Below are 23,733 nucleotides of genomic sequence, written 5' to 3'. Positions count from 1 at the left end.
TGAAGGAATTTCTGTCATCCACAATCTGTTCCCAACTTACCTTTCTGGCTTCTAAATTGTCTTCACAGCATCCCTTCATTGCACTGCACTGTTCTGTTCCCAAATAACAGATATATATATATATATTTTATTGACAAGAACAATTGTTCTTCGATTGAGAAGTCTTCCCTGATAGGTTCCTACAGAACTAGTAACTTTCTCTGTTCTCTCAAAGTATTATGTTGGGTGTTTATTTTTGCTTCTTTCTTTCAGACTTTACTATAAGATGCTTACAGTAAGAACCTTCCTGATTGTGCTTTAGACTCCTTAATATAAAATGATTAAACACGTGATCTTTAGGATAAGGTGAAAGCTGTAAGATAAATACCTGTCAGTAGAAACCACTTAAATGGGAAGAGCATACCCTGTGTGTGCATGTTGTATAATAACACTCCTTATCCTCTATTTCAAAAGCAGGAAGGCAGCATTGGTTGGGGCTCTGCTGTTGTTTGTTGGTTGGTTTGGTTGATAGAGAAGGATGCTGTGACACAGAGTGATTAAAAGACGTCTTTCTGTCTTTAAAAACTCACAAAGTGAAACAGTCAGAACATACACCAATGTCTCTTGACTTGTGATGAAACAGTGTTTTTAGGTATTTGTTTATTTTGCTTTGTGTAATTCACTCTCAAGCCAAAAGATTATTTCAACCCTCTGCAAATTTCTTACACCAAACAGAAAAGAAACTGGGGATTTTACCTGCATTAGCAGAGCAACATCCTGAAGGAAGGGAATCCTATCTAATAAAGAGGGAGTATGCTAATTGGCCATCACTCTGTCACAAAGATGGCTGTACCCACAGCTGTGAAGACCCCAGAGGACAAGTTCCCATAAGGAGCCTTGATGAGCAATCAGCAGGGACCTGAGGCTATGCCCTTCCCTGCCCCTGTGGGGCTTGACAGGGGACCTTATGCCTCACCCCCTGCCCTGGCTTCAGGCTGGGGGACCTCAGGCCGCACCCCCTGCCCCAGTGCCAGGCCAGGGGACCTGAGGTCACACCCCCCACCTGGCAGGGCTTGACAAGGGACCTCAGGCCATGCCCCCCCCGCACCGGGTGGGGCTTGATGGGGGATCTTAGCCCATGCCCCCAACCCAGCAGGACTTGACAGGGGATCTCAGGCCATGTCCCCCACCTGGCAGGGCTTGACAGAGGACCTTAAGGCACGCCCCCCCGCTCCAGTCTGGGCTGGGGGACCTCAGGCCATGCCCCCCCATCCTGGCACTGGGCCAGGGTACGTGAGACTACGCCTCCTGCCCAGCAGGGCTTGACAAGGGTGGGATCGGCCAGGTCTGATCTAGCCCAATCAGGGGAAGGGGCCAGCTGGGTCTGTGCAGATGGTTGGATGGAGACTTGACTCTAGGTCCAGTGGTGAGCCCCAGACTCTGAAAGGAGGAAGGTTTTCATATACATTTTACTAATTTTCTTTCATCTCTGACACTTCTATTATAGAGAAAGGGCAAATAGCAATATTAAATTATGTCCTCTAATTAATACCCTTTTAATGTGCATGAATTTTGTGCACCAGGTCACTAGTATGGTATAAAAAAAGAGTTCTGCCTTTGAGTAGCAGCAGCCTTCAAGGTCAGCTCTAGCAGGTGGCCCATGAGTACTGTTACCCCAGGCCACCTCCCTGGCTCTTCATTTCCTAAACTATAAAACGGGCATGGGATATTCCACCTCCACAGTGTTTTCTGCAACATTAGTGATAATGTTTGTGAAATCTAGTCCTGCACCTGGCACACAGCCAACTGTTGGCTCACTTTTAAATAAAAAGCTAATGTTCAAATGTGTGTGGGGTGTGTGTGTGTGTGTGTGTGTGTGTGTGTGCGCATGTGTGTATGTAAAGAAAATGCATGGCTATCATTTTTGCAGAAGAAAGTGCATCGCTATCATTTTTAGTTGGGCTGTGCAGCAAATAATTTTGATATGGCAATATTTTTTAAATTTGCCATACTATCTGGGGTGCCGTTTTCACTATCTTTCCAACTTGAAATCACAAGTTCCAAATATTTATTTCTACTCTGAAGAGAGCTTTTACAGTTTGACTTTTTAACATACTGCCAATGAAACACCAAAAGAGAAATGTGTGACAAGTCAAAGTTTGCTTTTGGAATTCTTGCAAAGGAGAACTTCTTAGAATTTAATATTGAAAATGCTTAATATGGTAATAAGAAAAATGGCAATATTGAGTTTTGAGCATGCATTGCAGTGATTTTCATCCTTAAAAATAATATATTAAAAATAATAATATATTAAGGAGGTCTGAAAAGCACCAAAACCTATGACCGAGTGACTCTTGAACAGTAAACAAAACCTGTGACTCCTCAGATCTTAATCTTCTTCCTAAACTGTTTATATGCTAGTGGAATCCAAGGGAAGTATATTTAGTAAGAATAGCATGTATCTTGGGAAATGAGGAACTCGTTGAAGTGACGGTTATGCTAAAGATTAGCTGTGGGACTTCAGATAATTCACTTAACCACTGTGATCCTTTTTTTTTTTTTCTTATTAAAAAACTAGTGCTTGGTGCACAAAATTCATGCACATTAAAAGGGTATTAATTAGAGGAAATAATTTAGTATTGCTATTTGCCCTTTCTCTATAATAGAAGTGTTAGAGATGAAAGAAAATTAGTAAAATGTATATGAAAACCTTCCTCCTCTCAGAGTCTGCGCACACCACGGGACTCAGAGTCAAGTTCCCGCCCACCCACATGAGCCTCAAAATTGCAGACTCAGCCTTCACCCCACCATTGGGCTAGATCCAGACCTGGCCAGTCCCACCCTTGTCAAGCCCCGCCAGGGGGCATAGTCTCAGGTCCCCTAGCCCGGTGCCAGGACAGGGGCATGGCCTGAGCGGAGAGGTGTGCCTTGAGGTACCCCATCAAGCCCAACCAGCAGGGGAGCACATCCTTAGGTCCCCCATCAAGCCCTGCTGGGCGGGAGGTGCAGCCTGAGTTTCTCTTACACAGCACTGGGGGTATACCTTGAGGTCCCATGTCAAGCCCCACCTGGTGGGGGGCATGACCTGAGGTCTCCCAGCTTGGCACTGGGGCAGGGGGAGCAGCCTGAGGACCCCTAGCCTAGCACCAGGATGGGAAGTGCACCTTCAGGTCCCTTGTCAAGCCCTGCTGGGTCAGGGAACATGGCCTCAGGTCCCCTGGTCTGGTGCCCAGTGGGGGGTATGGCCTGAGGTCCCCAGCTTGACACAAGGGCAGCAGGTACAGTCTGAAGTCCCCTGTCAAGCCCCATGGGTGCGGGAAAGAGTTTAGCCTCAGGTCCCTGCTGATTGCTTTTTAAGGCTTCTTACGGGAACTTGGACTCAGCTGTGGATAAAGCTATCTTTCTGATGGAGTGATGGTCAATTAGCATATTTCCTCTTTATTAGATAGAATGGAGTTTGACTATCCTATCCTGCTTTAGTTTTCTCATAACACTCTTTATTTCTTAACATAGCCTGACTATTCCATGGTCTGGGTATAAGAGTCAAATGACAGAATATGTAAAACATAAAGTGTTTTTTTTTTGTTTTTGTTTTTGTTTTTTTTGCAAAGGGAGTTTATTATCACTGTAACTACCATATCATAAATACATTTTCACTATTATAATAATCCACACTTTAGTTCCTTAAAAGAAAGTAAATGCTTACTTTTGATTATTGGCTTTTATCACCACCTGAGATGAAAATGATGCTCCCATGTTCCTGAGCAAACAAGGAAATCCCATATAGAACTGCCCACAGAAAGACCATCTTCTAAAGTCAGAATCATGTGACTTGAAGTCCAACTCACTGCACTTGAAACACATTGCATGGAACTCAAGTTTTGATGTTGTTATAATTCATTTTTATAAATTTGAGGATTCCCTAAAGAGGAGGAGCTCATGGAAGGGTCCAGAACAACAAGATAAAACTCTTACTAGTATCATATACGTTTACAGTACTCTAGGGTTTTCAGGCTATCTCTCCCCTGTTACACACATATCTTGTTGCTCCATCCAGAGGGGTACCTAACACAGAAAGAGCCGCATGAAAGACCAACAAGTCTGCTGACATATATGTCATCATAAGAGATAGCACCTTGATGCACAAGAGGTTGATTGATCCCCCATCCTGTGAGGTAATCCTCCCACCCCCATAGTCCAGAGCCAGTTTCCTCTTTTATTTTTATCAACAACACTTTCTTTTTGTTCCTCTCTTCCAACTAGGAAATACATCACTGACACAGACACAATATACCTTTTCATAAGGAAGCAAATGAATATGTGCCAGATGGGCTGAGGGGATTACAACATGTTTCCTGCTTCCATGGTGACCCAATGGATCTGGTATGAGAACTTAATCTTATTTGAGAAGTCAGCTTCCCAGAATTATGAGTCACAGTTTCCTTGTAGAAAGCTCACTTTCCAAAAGAATTTGGGGTGAGGGAGCTCTTTGGAAGAATTATAGTAAAGGTCATTCAGATAAGCAACACTGCCCAGATGATTAGGGAAGCACCAGCACCACCAACTTCTGAGACTTCACTGTTCTCCCAGTAGAAATAATACAGTCACCTCTCTTTTCCTTCAAGGTGAGGCAGCATATCAAACCACATTGATGAATTGCTGGTATGAATCCAAACAAGAAGTTCCATTATAAAATTGGCCAATTTTCCTAAAAATAGATGTGAAAGGAATATATATTAGAGAGAGAGGGAGAGAAAGAAGGAAGAAGAATAAGAATAAGAATAAGAATAAGAATAAGAATAAGAATAAGAATAAGAATAAGAATAAGGAGGAGGAGGAGGAGGAGGAAAATGAAGGAGGAGGAGGAGGAAGATGAAGGAGGAGGAAAGAGGAGAAGGGGAAGAGGAAGGAAGAAAGGAAGGAAGGAAGGAAGGAAGGAAGGAAGGAAGGAAGGAAGGAAGGAAGGAAGGAAGGGAGGAAGGAAAGAAGGGAGGAAGAAAAGAAGGGAGGAAGGGAGAGAAGAAGAAATTAAGATGGAGATTGCGGGAAGAAAAAAGAGAGGGAGGAGGAGAGAACAGAATGAGTTAATATATTAGTGAGTTATGAGAAAACTAAAGCAGGATAAGATAGATAGTCATTGGCAGGGCTATTTTAGTGAAGATTGTTAAGGAAGACCTCTGTAAGCAGAGAATTAAGTCAAATAAAAACAAACTATGATCAGGGGTTATATTAAGCATATTTAAAAATCAGGATATCATGGCACTGACCATCAACTGGGGCACTCACTAAAGCAGGACATATGTCAGTCTAAAAAGCCAGTAGAGCTATATAGTCATGTATCCCACCTGAATATCAGCCCTGCATAATATACACTTTCATCTGTGAAGACCCCAGAAGCCAAGGAGATTGGAAGTTATCTCTCCTCTCAGCTTTGAGCTGTGCTCTGTCCTAGTTATACCTCTCCTTCATTGGTATTTTTGGTTTCTAATAAAATTCTTTAAGTGTCATAGCAAAACTAAAAAACACCCAGAAAACATCATCAGGATGGTAGGAGCGCTCAAATCCATGTCATGTGAAGAACAGTTGAATGTATATATTTAAGAGCATGGTCATGATTATATGATCACTGTTGTAACATTTGTGGAGGCCTCTCACATAAAAGAGAAAATAAAGCAATGGTATTTAAGGTATGGACAATATTTTTAGGGGAAATATACATTAAAAGCTTTCTAAAATTAAGATATCTAAGTTCCTTGCATTAAAATTAGAATATCACTGGCTTATGTATGTTCTATTTAAATCAAGAAGTTGAACCAAAGAAATGTATGGAAATGACAAAGAGATAAATTTCATTTACAATATATGTACTAAAATCTAAAATGATATCAGTCCAAAGATATAACCAGATATAATTAGATAACTACAATACTAGTTAGAGATACCAGAAAATAGTTCTGAATAGTAATTCTAGAGAAGAGACCTGAAAAGATAAACTTTCAAGTCCCTTGTAAGTCTGATTTCATATAATTCAGGCCCATGATGGTTGAGTTTGGTAATTCAAACTCGATAAAGACTTTGGCTGGCTCTTCTTATGAAGCAACACCCAAAGAAAGATTGAGCCTGACCGTTTTTTCTTTCCTATATAGAAGCAGAATGACATGTTTTTATAACATCTCACTTGACTGTTACCACCAAGGCCTTCTCCACCACTGGCTCAAGTTTGGAAAACAGTCTACAATCACTGTCATTTCTTTTCTCATAGGACCTGCTCTAAGAAAAAGAAGCAGGGTTCTAGTTGTTTGGGATCTGGAAAAGTCCTAACATTTTCACACACCAGATCACTAACCTAATCGCACTGTGTACTGTGAAGACTAGAGATGTCAGTGGTTCCTCCTATCATTAAAATTCTCTGATTCTGTCAAATTTATGATGCTGTGCTACCACAATAGAAATGAACAATATTATCTTCATTTTCATAAAGTCTAGAGAAAATACACTATTCATGGCTTACATTTCGATTGTCAAAAGCTATCCACTTACCTGAGGCATCACTTTGCAAGATCCCATAGAAGTAGAGGCTCATTACACACCACAGAAGTCCCATCTTGTCCATCTAAATACAAAGGTAAGGGAGAGGACTCATTACTCACAGTGCTTAAATAATAGTGCAAATGCATAGTGTCTATTGATCAGGAACTATTCTGAGAATTTTACAATATTAACAAATTTAATTGTCAGAACCAACCAATAAGATAGGATTTTTAAAATCTCTGTTATAAAGAAATTGGGACAAGTTTCAATCACAAAACCAAGATCCTTTGGATAGAAAGTGGTAGAGTAATGATCAAACTCCAACAGCCTATCTCTAGAACCTTTCCTTCTTTTCTTTTTTAATTAATTAATTTATTTATTAAGTTGATTGGAGTGACATTGGTCAACATGAACATGTAGATTTCTGTATATTGAACTGAGTGCCCACCACCCAAAGTCAAATGTTCTACTGTTACCTTATATTAGGACCCCTTTCTCCCATCACCTCCTTCCCTCTGGCAACCACTAGATTGCTGTTTGTGTTCTTAAGTTTCATTTTTATATCCCACATATGAGTGAAATCACATGGTTATTAGCTTTTTTCTGACTGATTTATTTCACCTAGCATAATGTTCTCAAGCTCCACCCATGCTGTACTACATGCTATAGGATTCCATTGGTATATGCACCACATCTTCTTTATCAGTTCTCTATCTCGGGACACTTTGGTCGTTTCTATGTCTTAGCCATGATGAATAATGCTGCAATGAATATAGGGGTGCATATATCTTTGCAAATACATAATTTCAAGTTTTTACGTGAAAAACTTTACCCAGGAGTGAGATTGCTGAGTCATATGGTAGCTCTATTCTTAATTTCTTTTTTAGGAAGACTGCTTTCCATAGCGGTTGTACCACTAGCAGTGGATGAGGTAGATCCATTTATTAATCTGATATATAAACTGAATTATAAAAACCTATTTTTAAAAAAAACACTCTGGATTTCTTTTTTTTCATTAGAGTCACATTCCAGCAGATGTTTGATCTTCTTCTCTTCTTCACATTTGTTTGGTTTATTTCCAACTGGAAGTATTTTATAATCCAAGCAATTTTCCTTCTTTGTGATGAATAGGAAATCTAGAAATTCTGAAATCTGACTTGATCAGCAGTCCACCACACTATGAATTTATAGTAAAAGGAAATATATAAACCACATGCCCTGTTGTGGCTGCTTTCTTCTTCTCACTGAAAAAAAACAAATGATGACTCTTGAATCCAATTTCTATGGTCTTGAGCCTCTCTATTGATAACCAGCTGAAATAGTCAACCAGCAAGAACCATGTCCTTACTTTTGGTTGTGTGATTTTTAATGCAGAAGGCCTAGAGATTTAATAACTCTGTGAAATATTTCTTTCCTTAATACCTGACATATTTGGCCCCTGGTAAAGCCTTTCTAGGATTATAAATACTGAAATATTTACATTACTGAAAAATTTCATACTATAGATCTCTCTTCTTGCTTTTGAAGACAATAGTCATATATAAGGGTGCTTACTGGAGGTCTTGAATATGTGTCCAGATCATATTTCTAGTAAGTGAAAGAGATGCATTTTATACCCATATCTGGCTAACTATAAAACTATTATTATCTCAAACATCATGTCCTATGCCATAAGCTTTACAACCACAGGGACCCACCAGACTTAAAAGGTCAAAGAGTTAGTTGATTAATAGGGTGACCATATAACAGCATTTAAATAGAATAATTTTAAGAGTATTATACTAAAACAATGGGTGTAAATTGATACTGTCCAAACAATCCACACAGTGTGTAGTCAATCACTTTAAAAGGCAATGCAAGTTTCCAACTCCTATCACCTCTCTTAATCACACATCAGAAATATCTGGTTCATACTGTGCTTTCTCCTCTAGCATGGTCATACACAAATCAAGTGACTTGATTATATCTTAAATAACTGTTTTATTTCAAAGATTAAATGTATCTTCCTTATCACCACCATTCCTTTTCTATTCATATACTGTTACTTTAGGGAACGCTTCTCTCCATCATTCATGGGTTCAATAAAACAATGTACTGAAGTCTTTCTGCTTTTAGGTCTCTCTGATAGGACTGTAGGGGCCACTAAGGACACTTCTTCCCAGCAGAAGAAATAAACCACATGAAAAACCACTTCAATGTCATCAGCTAGGAGCAACACAGACGCAGAGGCTCATTAGGATATGTAAAGATTTACCAGGCAGACATTCTAGCACCAGGCAGAGTTTAGCAAGCCTTAAAATGTGTATACAAAATAACTGTGGTACAGAATAAACAGTGATAAAATAGTCAGAGAGGAACAGATAAGTATAATTGAAGACTAGCAAAAGACAGAGATGACTCTAGCTAAGGCAATCGAAGAAGACTAAATGTAAAAGGGAGCTTTTGAACTAGCAAGAACTGGTTTGGAAATTTAAAAGTGAGGCAGAATGAAAGTCTGTGGAAAGGAAGCTCAATGGAGAATAATGCTCAAAGATAGGGGAAAATGGACCATAAATAGGAAATAGTCTATAAATAATTCAGTTTGGCTCAAGCACAGGATATTCGGAAAAGTACTATATAGAAGATTTTGTTGGAAAGCAGGAAGAGTTAGGATTATAATATAACAAGGATTTGTGTATCAGGTTAGAAACTTGGGATTTAATTTTAACAGCAAATAGGGGAATCATTGAAGGATTCTGATTAGAGGAGTGATATTAACATCCAGTTCTGCCTAATGGAGATCATTCTTCCAAGCACGTATTAGATGGATTGCCACTAAATTCTGTCTTGAAATCATTTTGGCTTCCTAGTCTGTCATCCCAGTAATTGTTATCCTCCTAGCTTTGTGTCATCTATAAACTTGATCAGTATGCCACCTAGGTCCTCATCCAAGTCATTAATTAAATTAATTAATAATTCTGCATTAATCCTTGTCAGTGGAAAGCAACTAGATATTTCATTTCAGATTCAGGGCACAGTACTTTCAGCCCTAATACTATTCCTAAAGCAACACTTAGAAGACATTCTAATTAGGGTGATTGAGGACCTTAATTGATATTCTCATGAGTAACTGGATTATGCCAGAGGCAGCAAGGAGTCAGGTCACCAAGGTAAAGCTAATCAAAAGATAACTTGTGTGCAAAGACAAGTCCAGGGTCAGTTTGGCCCTGTGATGAATTAGAATAAAGCAGACTTGAAAAGAAAATGTGATTGTGTCGGCTGTTTGTGACAGACTAAAGGTACCGAGGTTAGTGGGAGGAGGTTGGCTGGTCTGCGACCTCTCTGAGAAGGCAGGTTCATTTAACATCATCTTGCATTCTGCCTCAGGATTTTATTATTGTGACTTATAATGCATTTTTCTTTAAAAAAAAATAGGGAGTATTTATTAACTTTGAGGGAAGGAGATTTGTACTTTCACTTATTTATACATTCATTGGTTGCTTCTTATATATGCCCTGACCAGATATCAAACCTGCATCCTTGACCCAATGAGTAAATACACTTTGTTTCTTCTTTCTTGGGGAGAGGAGGTACTGGGTATTTGCAGACATGGAAAAGCTTTCAGAAAGAAAAGAAACCTGCTTAATGACACATGGTTTCTCATGGTCTGAATTACAGTCTAGCTTTAGATTGCTGTGATACAGTTTAACAGACTCTACGTTTGCTTCAGATTATGGAAACTTTTATATAATAAATTTACATTCCGCCTCTCTTCATTATCCATTTTATTTACTATATGATCATTTTTATACTTCCTCTCTGATGTATTGGTACTTATCTTATAGTCAATGCCCAGGTTTCCTGGTATATCAACTTGGATGCCTATATCACCTAACGAGAAGTTTCAAATATGCAAGTAGGTCTATGTTATCAACAACAATGTTAATAATGATCAGTAACGTGTGCTCGGAACTTTTACATCAACTACTGCATATGAAGCTTTCTATTTTATGACTTCTCTAGGCTCAATAAGCACCAGGGTCTCATTTCTGAGTTAGGCCTAGATTTTCTCACTGAGCAGTGGATAACAGACTAAATAAAACTAGTTTTGCTTCCCCAAGGATGGTAATTTTTCTACCTGACCATTTACTCAGATTTAGTTCTACACATAAACATTTCAATGGTCCACAGGACCGATTTCTCCCTTAGTTTCCTGATTCTACATATAGCTCCATATTCAGGTCATGACTACTCTTTGAAGCCCATGAGCCTGGTTGGAGCTTGAACCTTCAATATGGTGTTTTTCAGCACATTTCTAGGAACCTGCACCTAGATAAGTATCTTGTAACCAGAAAGCTGCTATCTTCTGCTTCATTCCTGATGAACAAATGCCCTTTGCTATGGCCTGCATACTGAAAACATGGCCACTAACACCAAGAAACAAACCTGAAGATCATCCCTGTGTGAGGTCAGCCCTGCAGCCATATTGCTTGCTCAAGTTCTGATCCCACCCAGATCCTTCTTTTTCCCTTCTCTAAGTTATTGATAAAGTATGAGCAGATCTTGCACAGCTATGGCAAATACATCTTTGAAGGACATTATTAATTATCCTACTTTGCAGAAAAGGAGATAGCATTTATTTAAAAATCAGAGTTATTTTCATCATCAATCTTTTATCTGGTTTCTAGTATGGTTTTGGTTTTTTTTTTTTTTTGTTTTGTTTTGTTTTTTTGTTTTTTTGTTCCCATAGAAGGATCCTTATGCAGAATATTTCAGAATCTAATATTTATCAATGAAAAGTTTCAGCAAAGTGACATGAAAGACTCTGATTCTGGGTCAAATGAAGCAGGAAACTCCACCCTGTTATTCTCAATAAATTGCAGCTGTAAACTTAGGAAGACTACATGAAGCAACTATTTGAGGACTCTAAAAATTAAGGAATTGGGTGTTATTTTCAAGTACATATGAACCTCAACATGCACCAGAAAGCACACTATAAAACATTTAAAAGAATTAAAGTCAATCTTCTCTCTACATAATTAAACAAGAACTCTATAAAAGAAAAATAACAGGGTAATCACTTCAAAATTAAGAAATATAACTTTAAATAACCCATGGATCAAATAGGGAAATTAAAAAAAATATTTTGAACTGAACAAAAGTGAAAGAAACAGCATATTAAAATAAATAGGATGTAATTGAAGAAGTGTATACAGGATAATCCATAGCATTATAGGCCTACATTAAAAAGAATAAATACTTCAAGCCTATAATCTAATCTCCCATCTTAAGAACTTGGGAAGAGAAGAGAAAAATAAACCAACCAATCAAAATGAGGAACATAATAAAGAGTAGAGATCCAAAATTTTAAAACAGAGAAAAATAATAAAACCAGAAGTTAGTACTTTGAAAAAAAAAAATACAATTGCTAAACCTCTAGCTAAGTGAACCAAGAACAAAAATAAAGCACATATCCCTAATACCAAGACTGAAAGAAGATATATCGCTAATGGTTACATAAGCATTAAAATGGTAATAAGGCAATGTTCAAATCCTTAGGCACATAAATTCCACAACTTAGATAAAATAGAAAAACATCTTAAAAACCACAAACTACTCAAGCTTATTCAAAATAAAATAGATCCTTTCACTGATCCTATTATTATTAAAAGAAATTGAATTTGCAGTTAGTAACCTTCTAAAAAACAGATTCCCAAGCTTCTGATGATTTCACTGGTGAATTCAACCAGACATTTAAGAAATAAATAACATTTATTTATAAATAAATAAATTCTACATAATCTCTTCCAGAAAATAGATGACAAGACAGTTCCCAAATCACTTTATGAGACATTACTCTAATTCTAAAACCTGCCACAGACAGCACACAGAAAAGAAATCTATAGATATCCCATAACCAAGCAGAATTTATTCCAGAATGCGAGGCTAGTTTTAGTATCTGAAAAATCTAAGAAAGAAAAACCTCATGATCATATCAATTGAGATAGGAAGAGCATTTGACAAAATTCCACATCATTCATAATAGAAAGAAGACCTCTCAGTAAACTATAAATAGAAGGAAACTTCCTGAAACCAATAAAGATCATCTGCAAAAAACCTAAAGCTAACATTGCATCATATGTTTAAAGACTGAATGCTTTTGCACTAGGATCAGGAGCAAGGCAAAGTTATTCATTCTTTGTACTTCATTCTCAAAGTCTTAATCAGTGCAATAAGACTATTCAAAGATGACATAATTTTCAACATAAAAAATCTTAATGAACCTATTAAAAATAGAAATGAATAAGTAAAGTCACAGAATATGTAATCAACACGCAAAAGTTAAACATATTAGTATATACTGGCAATAAAAAACAGAAACCATTTTTTTTAAAATATATTTTTTTATTGATTTTATACAGAGAGGAAGGGAGAGAGAGTTAGAAACATCAATGAGAGAGAGTCATCGATCAGCTACCTCTTGCACACCCCCTACTGGGGATATGCCCGCAACCAAGGTACATGCCCTTGACCGGAATCGAACCCGGGACCCTTCAGTCCCCAAGCCGACGCTCTATCCATTGAGCCAAACCGGTCCCGGCCAGAAACCATTTTTAATAAGGATGGTTAAAATAAATTAAAAAATGAAATATTTAGCTTAAAATCTAACCAAACCTGTACAAGATCTAGAATGCTGACATTTATAAAACTGATAAAAGAAATCAAAGAAGACTTAAATTAAATTGTATGGTTGGCCGAATGGCCCCATGCCTTAGATCCCTGGAATCTATTATGCTATCTTACTTAACCAAAAGGATCTTATAAATATAATTAAAGTTATGAATCTTAATGGAGGAAGGTTATACTAGATTATTCAAGTGAGACTAATCTATCACATGAGCCCAATCTATCACATGAGCCCTTCATGCAAATAACTTTCTCTTAATTAAAGAGAAAGTTATTTTAATCTTTCTTAATTAAAGTAAGAAAGATGCAGCAGAAGGACAAAGCAGAGAAAAGCAAATCAAGAAAAGAACTCAAAAGGCCTTTGAGATTTAAAGGCAGATGTAGCAACATGTCAAGGAATGCAGGTGGCTTTACAGAGCTGACAGTCAGTAGGAAACTTCAGTCCCACAACCACAGAAAATAGAATCCTGCCAACAACTCTGGAAGTGCATTCTTCCCCAGAGTCCAGAAAGGAGCCCAGCCTTGCAGACACTTTGACTTTAGCCTTGTAAAACTCTAAACAAAGGCCAGATAAGCCACACTGTACCTGATTTCTGAGCAACAGAAATTATAATATAAAAAGAGTTGTTCAAGACACTAAGTTCTGTTAACTTGTTACAGAGGTAACAAACAATAATACAATAGACATAGAATAGTCATAAATTGAAAGTCTCCACATAGAAAATATGTCAACTTCCCCCCAAAATTAATTGACAGATTTCATGAAATTTCAACAAAATATCCTAAAAATATTTTGCTTACAGATAGTCAAGCCGATTATGAAATGTATATGGAAAGAGAAATACCTTAAATATTAAAAAAAAAAAAAATTTAAAAAGAAGAATGAAGTTGTAGGAATCACACTAAACACAACCCAATTTTAAAATGTCAAAAATCTTAACTATGGGGGGTGGGGGTGGAGGGGCAATGGGAGGATAAGGATACATATTTAATGCCATAACCAATAATAAAAAAAAAAAAATTTAAAGAGATACTTTAGCCGAAACCGGTTTGGCTCAGTGGTAGAGCATCTGTCTGCGGACTGAAAGGTCCCAGGTTCGATTCAGGTCAAGGGCATGTACATTGGTTGCGGGCACATCCCTGGTAGGGGGTGTGCAAGAGGCAGCTGGTCGATGTTTCTCTCTCATCGACGTTTCTAGCTCTCTATCTCTCTCCCTTCCTCTCTATAAAAAATCAATAATATATATATATTTTTTTAAAAAAGAGAGATACTTTACCTAATAGGATACAGCTGACCCCCCTTATCTGTGATTTCACATTCCATGGCTTCAGTGACTGACACTCAACTGCAGTCCAAAAATATTAAGTGGAAAATTCCAGAAATAAACAATTCATAATTTCAAATAGTACACCATTGCGAGTAACTTAAGGAAATCTCTCACTGTCCCACTCCATCCTGCCCGTGATGTGAATCTTCCCTTTGCCCTTCGTATCCTGCTTGTTGGTCACTTAGTAGCCCCATCTTGGTGATAAGAAACACTGTTATGGTATCGCAGTGCCTGTTTTCAAGTAACCTATATTTTACTTAGTAATAGGCCTAAGCACAGGAGTAGTGATGCTATAAAGTAAAGAAGCTGCAAAGTGCTTCCTTTAAGTGAAAATGTATGTGTCCTACAGAGAAAAAAAAATATTATATTTAGGTTTTGGTACTATCCATGATTTTAGGCATGCACTGGGCTTCTTGGAGCATATCCCCCTTGGATACAGGGAGACTTACTCTACTCAAGAAAAACCGACACATGAAAAGATGTTCAAGTCATTAGCCATAAGGAAAATGCAAATTAAACCCTCAAAATTAGATACCACTATACAAAATATCAGTGCTAAAGAGAATGCAGAGCAAATGGAACTCCCTACTGCTGGAACTACCAAATGGTTCAGCCCCTCTGGAAAACAATTTGGCAGTGTCTTATTCTTACAGTGTCTAGCAATCCCAGTCCTCCGGATTTATCCAAGAGAAGTGGAAACTTGTGTTCACACAAAAACCTATGCATAAATGTTCACAGCAGTGCTATTACTAATTTACCAGACCTGGAAATAATTCAAACATCCTTCAACAGGCAAATGGATAAAAACTCTGGTGCATCCAAAAAGAATAGACTACTTTTCAGCAATACAAAGTGATGAGCTGTTGATAACCACAACTTGGATGAATCACAAAAGCATGATGCTACATGAAAAAAGCCTGTCTGCTGTAGATAGGTTACTGTCTGTCTAATTCCATTTAAATTACATTTTCAGAAGACAAAACTAGAGTGATAGAGAACAGATCAGGGACTAACAGTAATCTGAGGGTATGACTGTACAGGGATAGATTGCACAGAGTTATTTGGGAGTTAGACCAGCTCCATATCCTGATTGGGGCAGTGATTAAATGAAATGATACATGAGTTATTATTCATAGAGCTGTAATTCAAAAAAGTCTATTTTATTGTATGTTGATTAAAATACATTTTTAAGTAACATGATTTTTCTTTAAAAAAAAAATCCACAAATGATTTGTGAACCCCTCTAGATAGTTTAAATGAATCTGTTTTAACCTAAATATGGTTTCTATTTTCAACATTTACTTTAAAAATAAAAACAGTCCTGTCATTAAGTACTGAATGTTCCAGAAAAGTCTAGCAGTCCAGGAACATAGAGAGATCAATGAATTGTCCCAACTTTCAGCATATCAAGCCAAAGTTGTTAACCTTGATACAACCAGTGGAGTCCAAGTTCGCACCAGAAAACATTAGCTATTGCCTCTCTCTTTCTTTCTAAATACCTTCAAAGTCTTTGAAATTCTGAGAAGACATATATAAAATACCATACCACCTGCAGTCTTTCAAAGTTTGGAATAGGATATGAGCAGATTGATTCCCTTTTGTTCTTTAATATTCTGAATAGCACCATGCCCTGTGGAGTGAGGGAAGAAATGTCACAAAGAAGGAGAACTAGGTTTTCAGTGAGATGAAAGTGAAAGAGAACTGAACTTCAAGTTCTAAGTTTAACTGTTTGATCTTGGCCAGCCTCAGAGAAGGAGAAAAGAATATTCACAGCAACCACTTAGATACCGTGTATTTCCTGGTCACTGCATTGATGACTAATTTAAAATAGACAAACTAGGCATTCATGTACCCTTTTCAAGGAGGACAAGGAGGAGTATTTCAGTGCACCCTTTTCCTAGTGGGTGGAAAATTTGATGATAAAATATTCTGTACTTGGAGATACTGAGGCAGGAGTTTTGCATGGGGGTGATAGAGACTAATACTTGCTTCATCAGTTGTTTTGGGAGGAATGTACTTGATAATCCCCGTGGAGTGATTAGCACTGTCCATGAACATAGTATCTCTCAGTAAAGACTGGGTATCATTAATTCTTATTAAATGAGATAGTACATGTGAAACAACTTGAGAAACTGTGAAGCAGCAGACAAATGTGAGCTACCATTAATATTATTTACAAAGAAGAGAACAAGTTAATTTTTGGAGATGACTATGGACCATTGGGAAAAACTTGCCATGTCCTACACTTTGTTTAGTGTCCTAGGTCCAAATGTAATGTTCAGTTCCCCAAATATTTCAGAGAAAACAGGTATAGTTATAAGTCAGGCCCCTCTAACTTACAGGAAAGCCACAATTGCTATAATATGCTCTATAATGAAATACTTTTTTACTGTTAAGTTATAGTTGATATACAATATTATATCAGTTAAGGGTGTACAACATTGTGATTAGACATTCATAAAGCTTATGAAGTGCTCACCCTGATAAGTCTAGTACCTATATAACATAATAAAAGTTGAACTTGGAGAAATCATGGCCAAGAAGTTTTTTCTTCCTATTCTCAAATGCTTCTTCTTCTTCTTTGTTTTTAATGGAAGTAAAAATGTCTGCCCTGACTATCTTCTAGGACTGTTGTCAAGGACCAAATGATGTGACATGTGGAAGGAGACTTTGTAATTATAAAGGGCTACAGTTATAAAATAATATAAGATGTTATGACATTATAAAATGTCCTGGGATTTTTTTTGTTTTGTTTTGTTTTGTTTAAATTTGAAAGAATCCAAAGTGGTAGAGACTTTAAAATCAAAAGGTAAATATGCTATAAATTGCTTACTTTATAACTTAATTTAATTGCTGGATTGCTTTTGGCGATATTGGCAGGCAGTCATAAGAGTGAAGCTTCTAAGGTCTGGTCATGTTCTATTTGTTAGTCTGATGATGGTTGCATGATGATGCATTTGTAGAAGTTCATCAATCTGTATGCTTAGTATTTATATGCTTACTGTTAAAATGTTATGCTTGCATAGAAAGTATGGGAAAGCTTTTGCTCGACTGAAGTTAAAGGCTGGTTTAAAGCAACAGTGAAAGGTTAGTAAAAGCACTGGACAAAATTATATACAACCTTTTAAAAAAAAGAAAGCACCATAAAATCCAACACAGAGTGTGGTAGGGAGTTATCTTAAGGAACTTCAAAGGCTTGGGGAGGTGCCAGATATTTATGATGAATATATATAGGTAACATTTCCTCTAATTCACACAACATGTATTTATCAAGCTCTGGGCAGTCTACAGAGAAAGGAGGGAATAAAAATGCCCCTGTCCTCCTGGAACTATTAGTCCCAGGGCAAGGGAGCAGCAACATAGCCGACCTCTCTGCTTGCTGGGGAAATTTGATGTCTCAGGAAATTCAAGTAGAGAGCTAGGTGGTATTATAACCCACCACTGACACAAACCACTTACATCACCTTCTCAACCAAGATCTAGTCACCTCCAAGTTAGGAAAATCATCACATTTCCCAGCACAGAGTAGCTTCTTAGCCTGAGGTTTTTTTCTTCCTTTAAATTTCATATAACAACATCGACACTAATAACCTCTCTGATTCAAAGGAATGGTCTGAAGATCACGATCCTGTCTGTGAGGCTCTCCAGAGAAAGACACCATCTGCAGACTGTTAGAGAGGCCACAGGCAACAAAACTGTGGTCGAGCTTTCATAGATTTCTCCATAAAAACTGTGCACTCCAGCTTCTGCGTCTACAGAATCAAATTTTGTTCAAATCAAGAAGTATTTATTGAGTCTTTCTTTCATACACTTTAATAGAAACTGCAATTTAAAGAAATGAACACAACAGTTCTTATAATCCCGGATCACACAGTTTGGGAGCAAAATTGGACTTATAAATACAAAAGAGAAAAATGGAGAAAAGAACAAATCGATGATCAAGTACACTATAATCCCACTGAAGTGTTTGATGGAAATGGTCATATCCCATAGTGTGCACTCTGCCAAAGGATCAAGTGGCCAAGTTGAATTTGAAAAGTAACATGTCCCATGTCTTGGATACTCACAGTACACATTAGCCTTTTAAAAGCTCTGATAGTTTACCAAGTAAATATTGTGGTTGACTTGTTTTAACACTGCATTAGCCATGTTTATTTGACCATGAACCCCTTTTTCATGCATTAAACCTCTCTAGGTTTCATTGGGAATACTGATAGAGTGAAAGCTCTAATGAGAGAAGGAAGAACCCAAGCTCTATTTCCCAGATCAATTCTCAATCTATAAGATGCAGGTGCTTTCAAAATCACTCAACTCTACTTGAGATGAAACTGGCAACCAAAGAAAGGAAATGAATGCTAACCTTCCCACAGACGCCCTTCTCCTCTGCATCCTTTCCCAGTTCTCTTTACCTTGCTGCTGGCTGAAGTACAAATATCAGCTTCTCCCTTCCTGAGAAATTTCTGTGCTGATTTGTTTTATTTAGGTTTTTCTCTTTTCCCATCCGACTCCAAGTTTGTGTCCACAGTCCACAGCCCAATGCTTTTGTACAATAAACACATAACTGCGGGGTAATAGAAAAACACACACACACACACACACACACAAAAAAAAAAAAACAACCTCCTAGGACACAGTCCACCCCTGTTTAGTTTGCTGTTGGTCACTCTGGAACTGTGTGTGCCCTTGAATAATTTACTTAACCCCGGTGGATCCTTATCAGTGAAATAGAATAGCAAATATTTACTTCATGCGCTGCTTTTAAGATCAAATTAGATTTGATGAGAAAGCTTCATAAACAGTGAAGAAGGATGCAGATAGGAGGGTCTTTATTTTATACAGGTAATCACAGGCACATGAGATTCCTGAGCGGAGCTAATTGTCGTCCACAGGATACAGTCTTCTCCAGGGATGGCTGTAAACAGATGTGACTTCTCATAAAAAATCCACTGCCTAAAAAGTGAGCCTGCCTCAGACATTGGACTGGACTGAATCTAAGCCATTCTTGGTCCCACAACACAGTCGGTTGTCTGGTTGTCCTTTAACAAGAGCATATCTCCATGTCATCTTCCTGCTTCTGTCAGAAGAAAAAAAAAATCGGCTTGCTAGGGATCATCCATCAGACCAGAGCATCACACATTGCAGGCCTGCCTGCTCAGGTCTGGAAGCATCAGCAGCTTCAGCTACTCAAACAGCCCCAAGGGCTCCTCCTTATCAAACAGACAAACAGGGCTGGGGGAGTGGGGGAGAAGGAGGAGGGGAGGAAGTGTCTGGATCCCAGCACTGACTTTTGTATTAACTGGCTGTGTGACTTTGCCTCTGCACTTAATTATCCCAGTGCCTCTGTTTCCACAACTAGTTTGATTAAGAAGAGTTAAAGTCAGTCCCAGCTGGTTTGGCTCAATGGATAGAGTGTCACCTGTGGACTAAAGGGTCCCAGGTTCAATTCCAGTCGGGGCACATGCCTGGGTTACAGACTCAATCCCCAATAGGGGGTGTGCAGGAGGCAGCCAATCAATGATTCTTTCATCATTGATGTTTCTCTCTTTCCTCGTCTCTGAAATCAATAAAAAAAAATTAAAAAAAAAAAGAGTTAAAGGCAAATGTTAAATTGGAACTTTCACAGAAGTCTCACCACATTTCAAGCCGACCCTGTGCCAACTGTGGGAAAGCACTGTGACCTCAGGACAGCCTCTTCCTTCAGGCTTTCTGTCTGCCGAAGAGCAAGGCCCACCAGGTATCTTCCCATCCCCAGCCCCAACCGTCCCTGAAATGCAAAGACAATACTCCAGTCTTCCTGGGAACACATAAGCCCAAACTAGAGAGCTTTAAGGAAAATGCCATCTCTCTGCATCTAAAGTGTTAAAAAAAATCCCCTTCTGTACTAACACTGAGGAGTTCTGTGTGAGTCTGTGTCCCTGTTGAGAAAATTCTATGGCTTCTTTCACTGATTTTTGGACACCAGGATCATCCTGACAGATGGCAATGGGCACCCACTAGTCCTGCAGTCTGGGATGTGACCTCAGTCCACCAAATCGCTCTGGATGGAGGGACAGGGTGGGGGCTCTGGTCACAGATCTTTACATATGCATTTGGCATTTGGCGACTTTATTGCAAATAAAGCAAGAGCATGCAATCGCCCTTTCGGCAGAATGAGAATAAGCGGGGATTTTATAGGGCTATTACGTATTGATCCATAAAGTACTAAAGACTCAAGTGACCCTAATTTCAACAAGTATGCCTTATCTTTATAATACAGCCACTTGAGGGGAAGAAAACAAAAAAGAAGAAAAGAAAAAAAAAAAAAAAGCACCCTCCCAGGGAAGTGCTCAAGCAGTGTGCAGTGGGAGCTTTGAAAATGCTTTGACAAGAAAATTAAGCAAGAAGGCGAAACATTTACTAAAAATATATGTATAGTGACAGTACAAGTGAGGCATTTTGTGGATGCACCATAAAGTTTTCAGGAGCTTTTCCCCCCGCCTAGTGCAAAGCTAATGAACAGTCACTGAATACCTACTATGTGGACCCTCTGTGCTAAATGCTAAAGGATGAAACAGATTTTAACATGCCCCAGGCATCCAGGAACTCATAAGCTAGTGGGGATCTCCAGCATGCATGTTGATAATTATAACAGTGTAGTTAAAAGCTGAATTCTTTGAGTTCAATGCTTCAATTCACACCTCTGCCACTTAGTATCTGTGGAATATTTAGCAAATTATTTATTCTGTCTGTGACTTAATTTCCTCAACTGTAAAATAGAGAGAATAACAGTGCCTACTTATCTTTTTATTGACAGAATTATATGAGTTAACATTATATAAAATGCCTAAAAAATATTTGCTATTATTTCTTTAACTATACAATGCAGTTTAGCTGTATTTGCTGTTATTAAGTATTAGAGGCCCAATGCACGAATTTGTGCACAAGTGGGGTCCCTTGGCCTGGCCTGTGGGATCAGGCTAAAACCGGCTCTCTGACATCCCCCAAGGGGTCCCAGATTGCAAGAAGGTGCAGGCCAGGCCAAGAGATCCCAAAAGTGCATAATCAGGGCCAGGGAGGGACTGCAGGAGGGCTCCAGACGATGTCCGGCATGTCTTGCTCAGTCCTGATCAGCTGGCCCCAGCAGCAAGTTAACCTACTGGTCAGAGCATCTGCCCACCCACCCCCCGGGTGGTGAGTGCACATCATAGCAAGTGGTTGAGTTGTTTAGCATATCATTAGCATATTACACTTTGATTGGTTGAACGGCTAACCTAATGACCCGGCACTTAGCATATTAGGCTTTTGTTATAGAGGATATAGGATACAAATGAATCCAAGCATCATGCTCTAAGGAAGGAATCAATAGCATGTTGAAATGGAGAACTGAATTAGGAAAGTATAGAGGGCAGGCTACCTCTTTGAACAAGATGGGCTTTGCTGCTGTACTCCAAAGATGGGTAACACTCCAGAATGTATCCGTGCAGTAAGAAATGCATTTTGGGCAAAATTAAAATAAAGCAAGCCTTACTGTTTCCACTGAGCATAGAACAGGAGGAAAAACTTGTTGAAAAATTCTAATTAGATGAGTATTATCTTACAGTTATGAAGACCCTAACACCATGGACCAAGCACAGCAATTAGAAATAGGAATTTTATTCTGCACATCATTTCAAGGGCATACACTCCTTGAAGCTGCTAATCATATCAGTGCATGGTGACCATATTCTGCCTTAGGTAGCAGCATCAGCCATTAGAGGAGTCAACAGGACATTACCCAAGCAACTGGGCCAGAACAGGCATGTGTGATTATGCTGACTCTGCCAGATGAAGAATGGAAGGCTTTCTCATTAGCACAAAAACTACATTTAAAACACTTTGCCATTCACAAATTTGTTGTTCTCCCCCCACACGCCCCCCCACACACACATATTCATTTAAACCTCAGAAGACTGCCAGCAGTTTGGTATTTAATAGCAATCTCATTTCACAAGAAAGAGAACTGATTTCCCCAAAGTGGCCCAGATGATAAATGGCAAAACCGGTGTTCAAACTCAGATTTCTTGACACCAAATCTCATGATCTTTCTGCTCTGTGCTCCCTCTCTGCTCTTGCTGTCATTCCTTTAAACATTTGTGTTAGAGATATGGCGGCCCAGAAACACTATTTTCAGAAAACACTATTTACAGAAAAAGTAGTGATTTCCCTGAAGTGGCCCAGATAATAAATTGTGAAACCAGTGTTCAAACTCAGACATCCTGACACCAAATTTCATGATCTTCCTGCTATACGCATCCTCTCTGCTCTTGCTGTCATTACTTTAAACGTTTGTGTTAGAGACATCGGGCCCCTGAAACACTGCTTCCTACTGGAGTCCCAATGTCTGTCTTCTGCTTAGCAAACAATCTCAGCATCTGTCATGTCCTAAAGAAAACCCCCTGTTGCTCCATGCCATTGATCTGTAGCTGTCGCCAACAGCAGGACCTGAATGCCTGCCATGGCCCTGGGAATTTTAAATAAGAAATCAATGAGAGATGCTGGTAAGTGGTTCTGTAATTGTCTAGAGGCAGATAAAACCATGGTGGAATAATAATCATATCAAAATGCTGGCTACATGAATGATCCTGCAGTGAATTACAACAGGGGACTTCAACTCCAAAGCCTCGGGTGTCACATCTGCATAATTAATCTTACTCTGCAATAACCCCACAGGGTCAACGAGATCTGCATTCTGCAGCCGAAATTACGGTCTTATTATTTCAGTCCCCTCTGGTGTTTCTTCGGATTTAGGAAAATAATATAAGATGTAGCAGCTCTGTTGATACAGGCAGGGTTTAAAGGATCGGCATGGTACAAAAAAAATTCTCACATTAATCTTGTTTCGTAGACAAATGATGAATTTAATACATCTGTCAAAAGGCTATTGATATATTTTTTTTAATTGTATTCTTGGATTAAGGTAGACCCTCTGAAGGCAGCATATTGATCCATATTGTCCAGCTTGGGCTTCTATAGAATGCTTTTAAAAATATACAGTAGGTCCTCGGGTTACATTGGAGATCCATCCCTATAGCGCGACATAAGCAATTTTCGCTGTAGGTTGGAACCCACCTACATGACTTACATGGAGCACATACATAGCAGTTATGAAGTGAAACAGTAAAAAAAAAAAAAAAAGTAAAAGAAAGATAACAATTCCTGACCTTTACTTGTGGCAAATCTTATATAATAAAGAGGTAATATGCAAATTGAC

The 23,733-nt window shown here is 38.5% G+C and overlaps 1 protein-coding gene across 4 annotated transcripts in view; it reads right to left on the bottom strand.

Moving 5' to 3' along the window:
• Window positions 1-23,733, bottom strand: part of IL1RAP (interleukin 1 receptor accessory protein) — a 155,517-nt gene that overhangs the window by 95,477 nt on the left and 36,307 nt on the right. For 3 of the 4 annotated variants that reach the window (XM_084872577.1, XM_084872579.1, XM_084872580.1), the window contains exon 2: window positions 6,520-6,592. In XM_084872577.1, the coding sequence (XP_084728703.1) occupies window positions 6,520-6,592 (73 nt within the window). Of the gene's footprint in view, window positions 1-6,519; window positions 6,593-18,913; window positions 19,054-23,733 lie in introns of those variants that run through there. The other variant, XM_084872578.1, reaches the window with a different exon arrangement.

The sequence above is a fragment of the Pipistrellus hanaki genome, assembly GCF_964339955.1.
Source record: "Pipistrellus hanaki genome assembly, chromosome: 2".
Lineage (NCBI taxonomy): Eukaryota > Metazoa > Chordata > Mammalia > Chiroptera > Vespertilionidae > Pipistrellus > Pipistrellus hanaki.
This window is presented reverse-complemented; position numbering and strand designations above follow the sequence as displayed.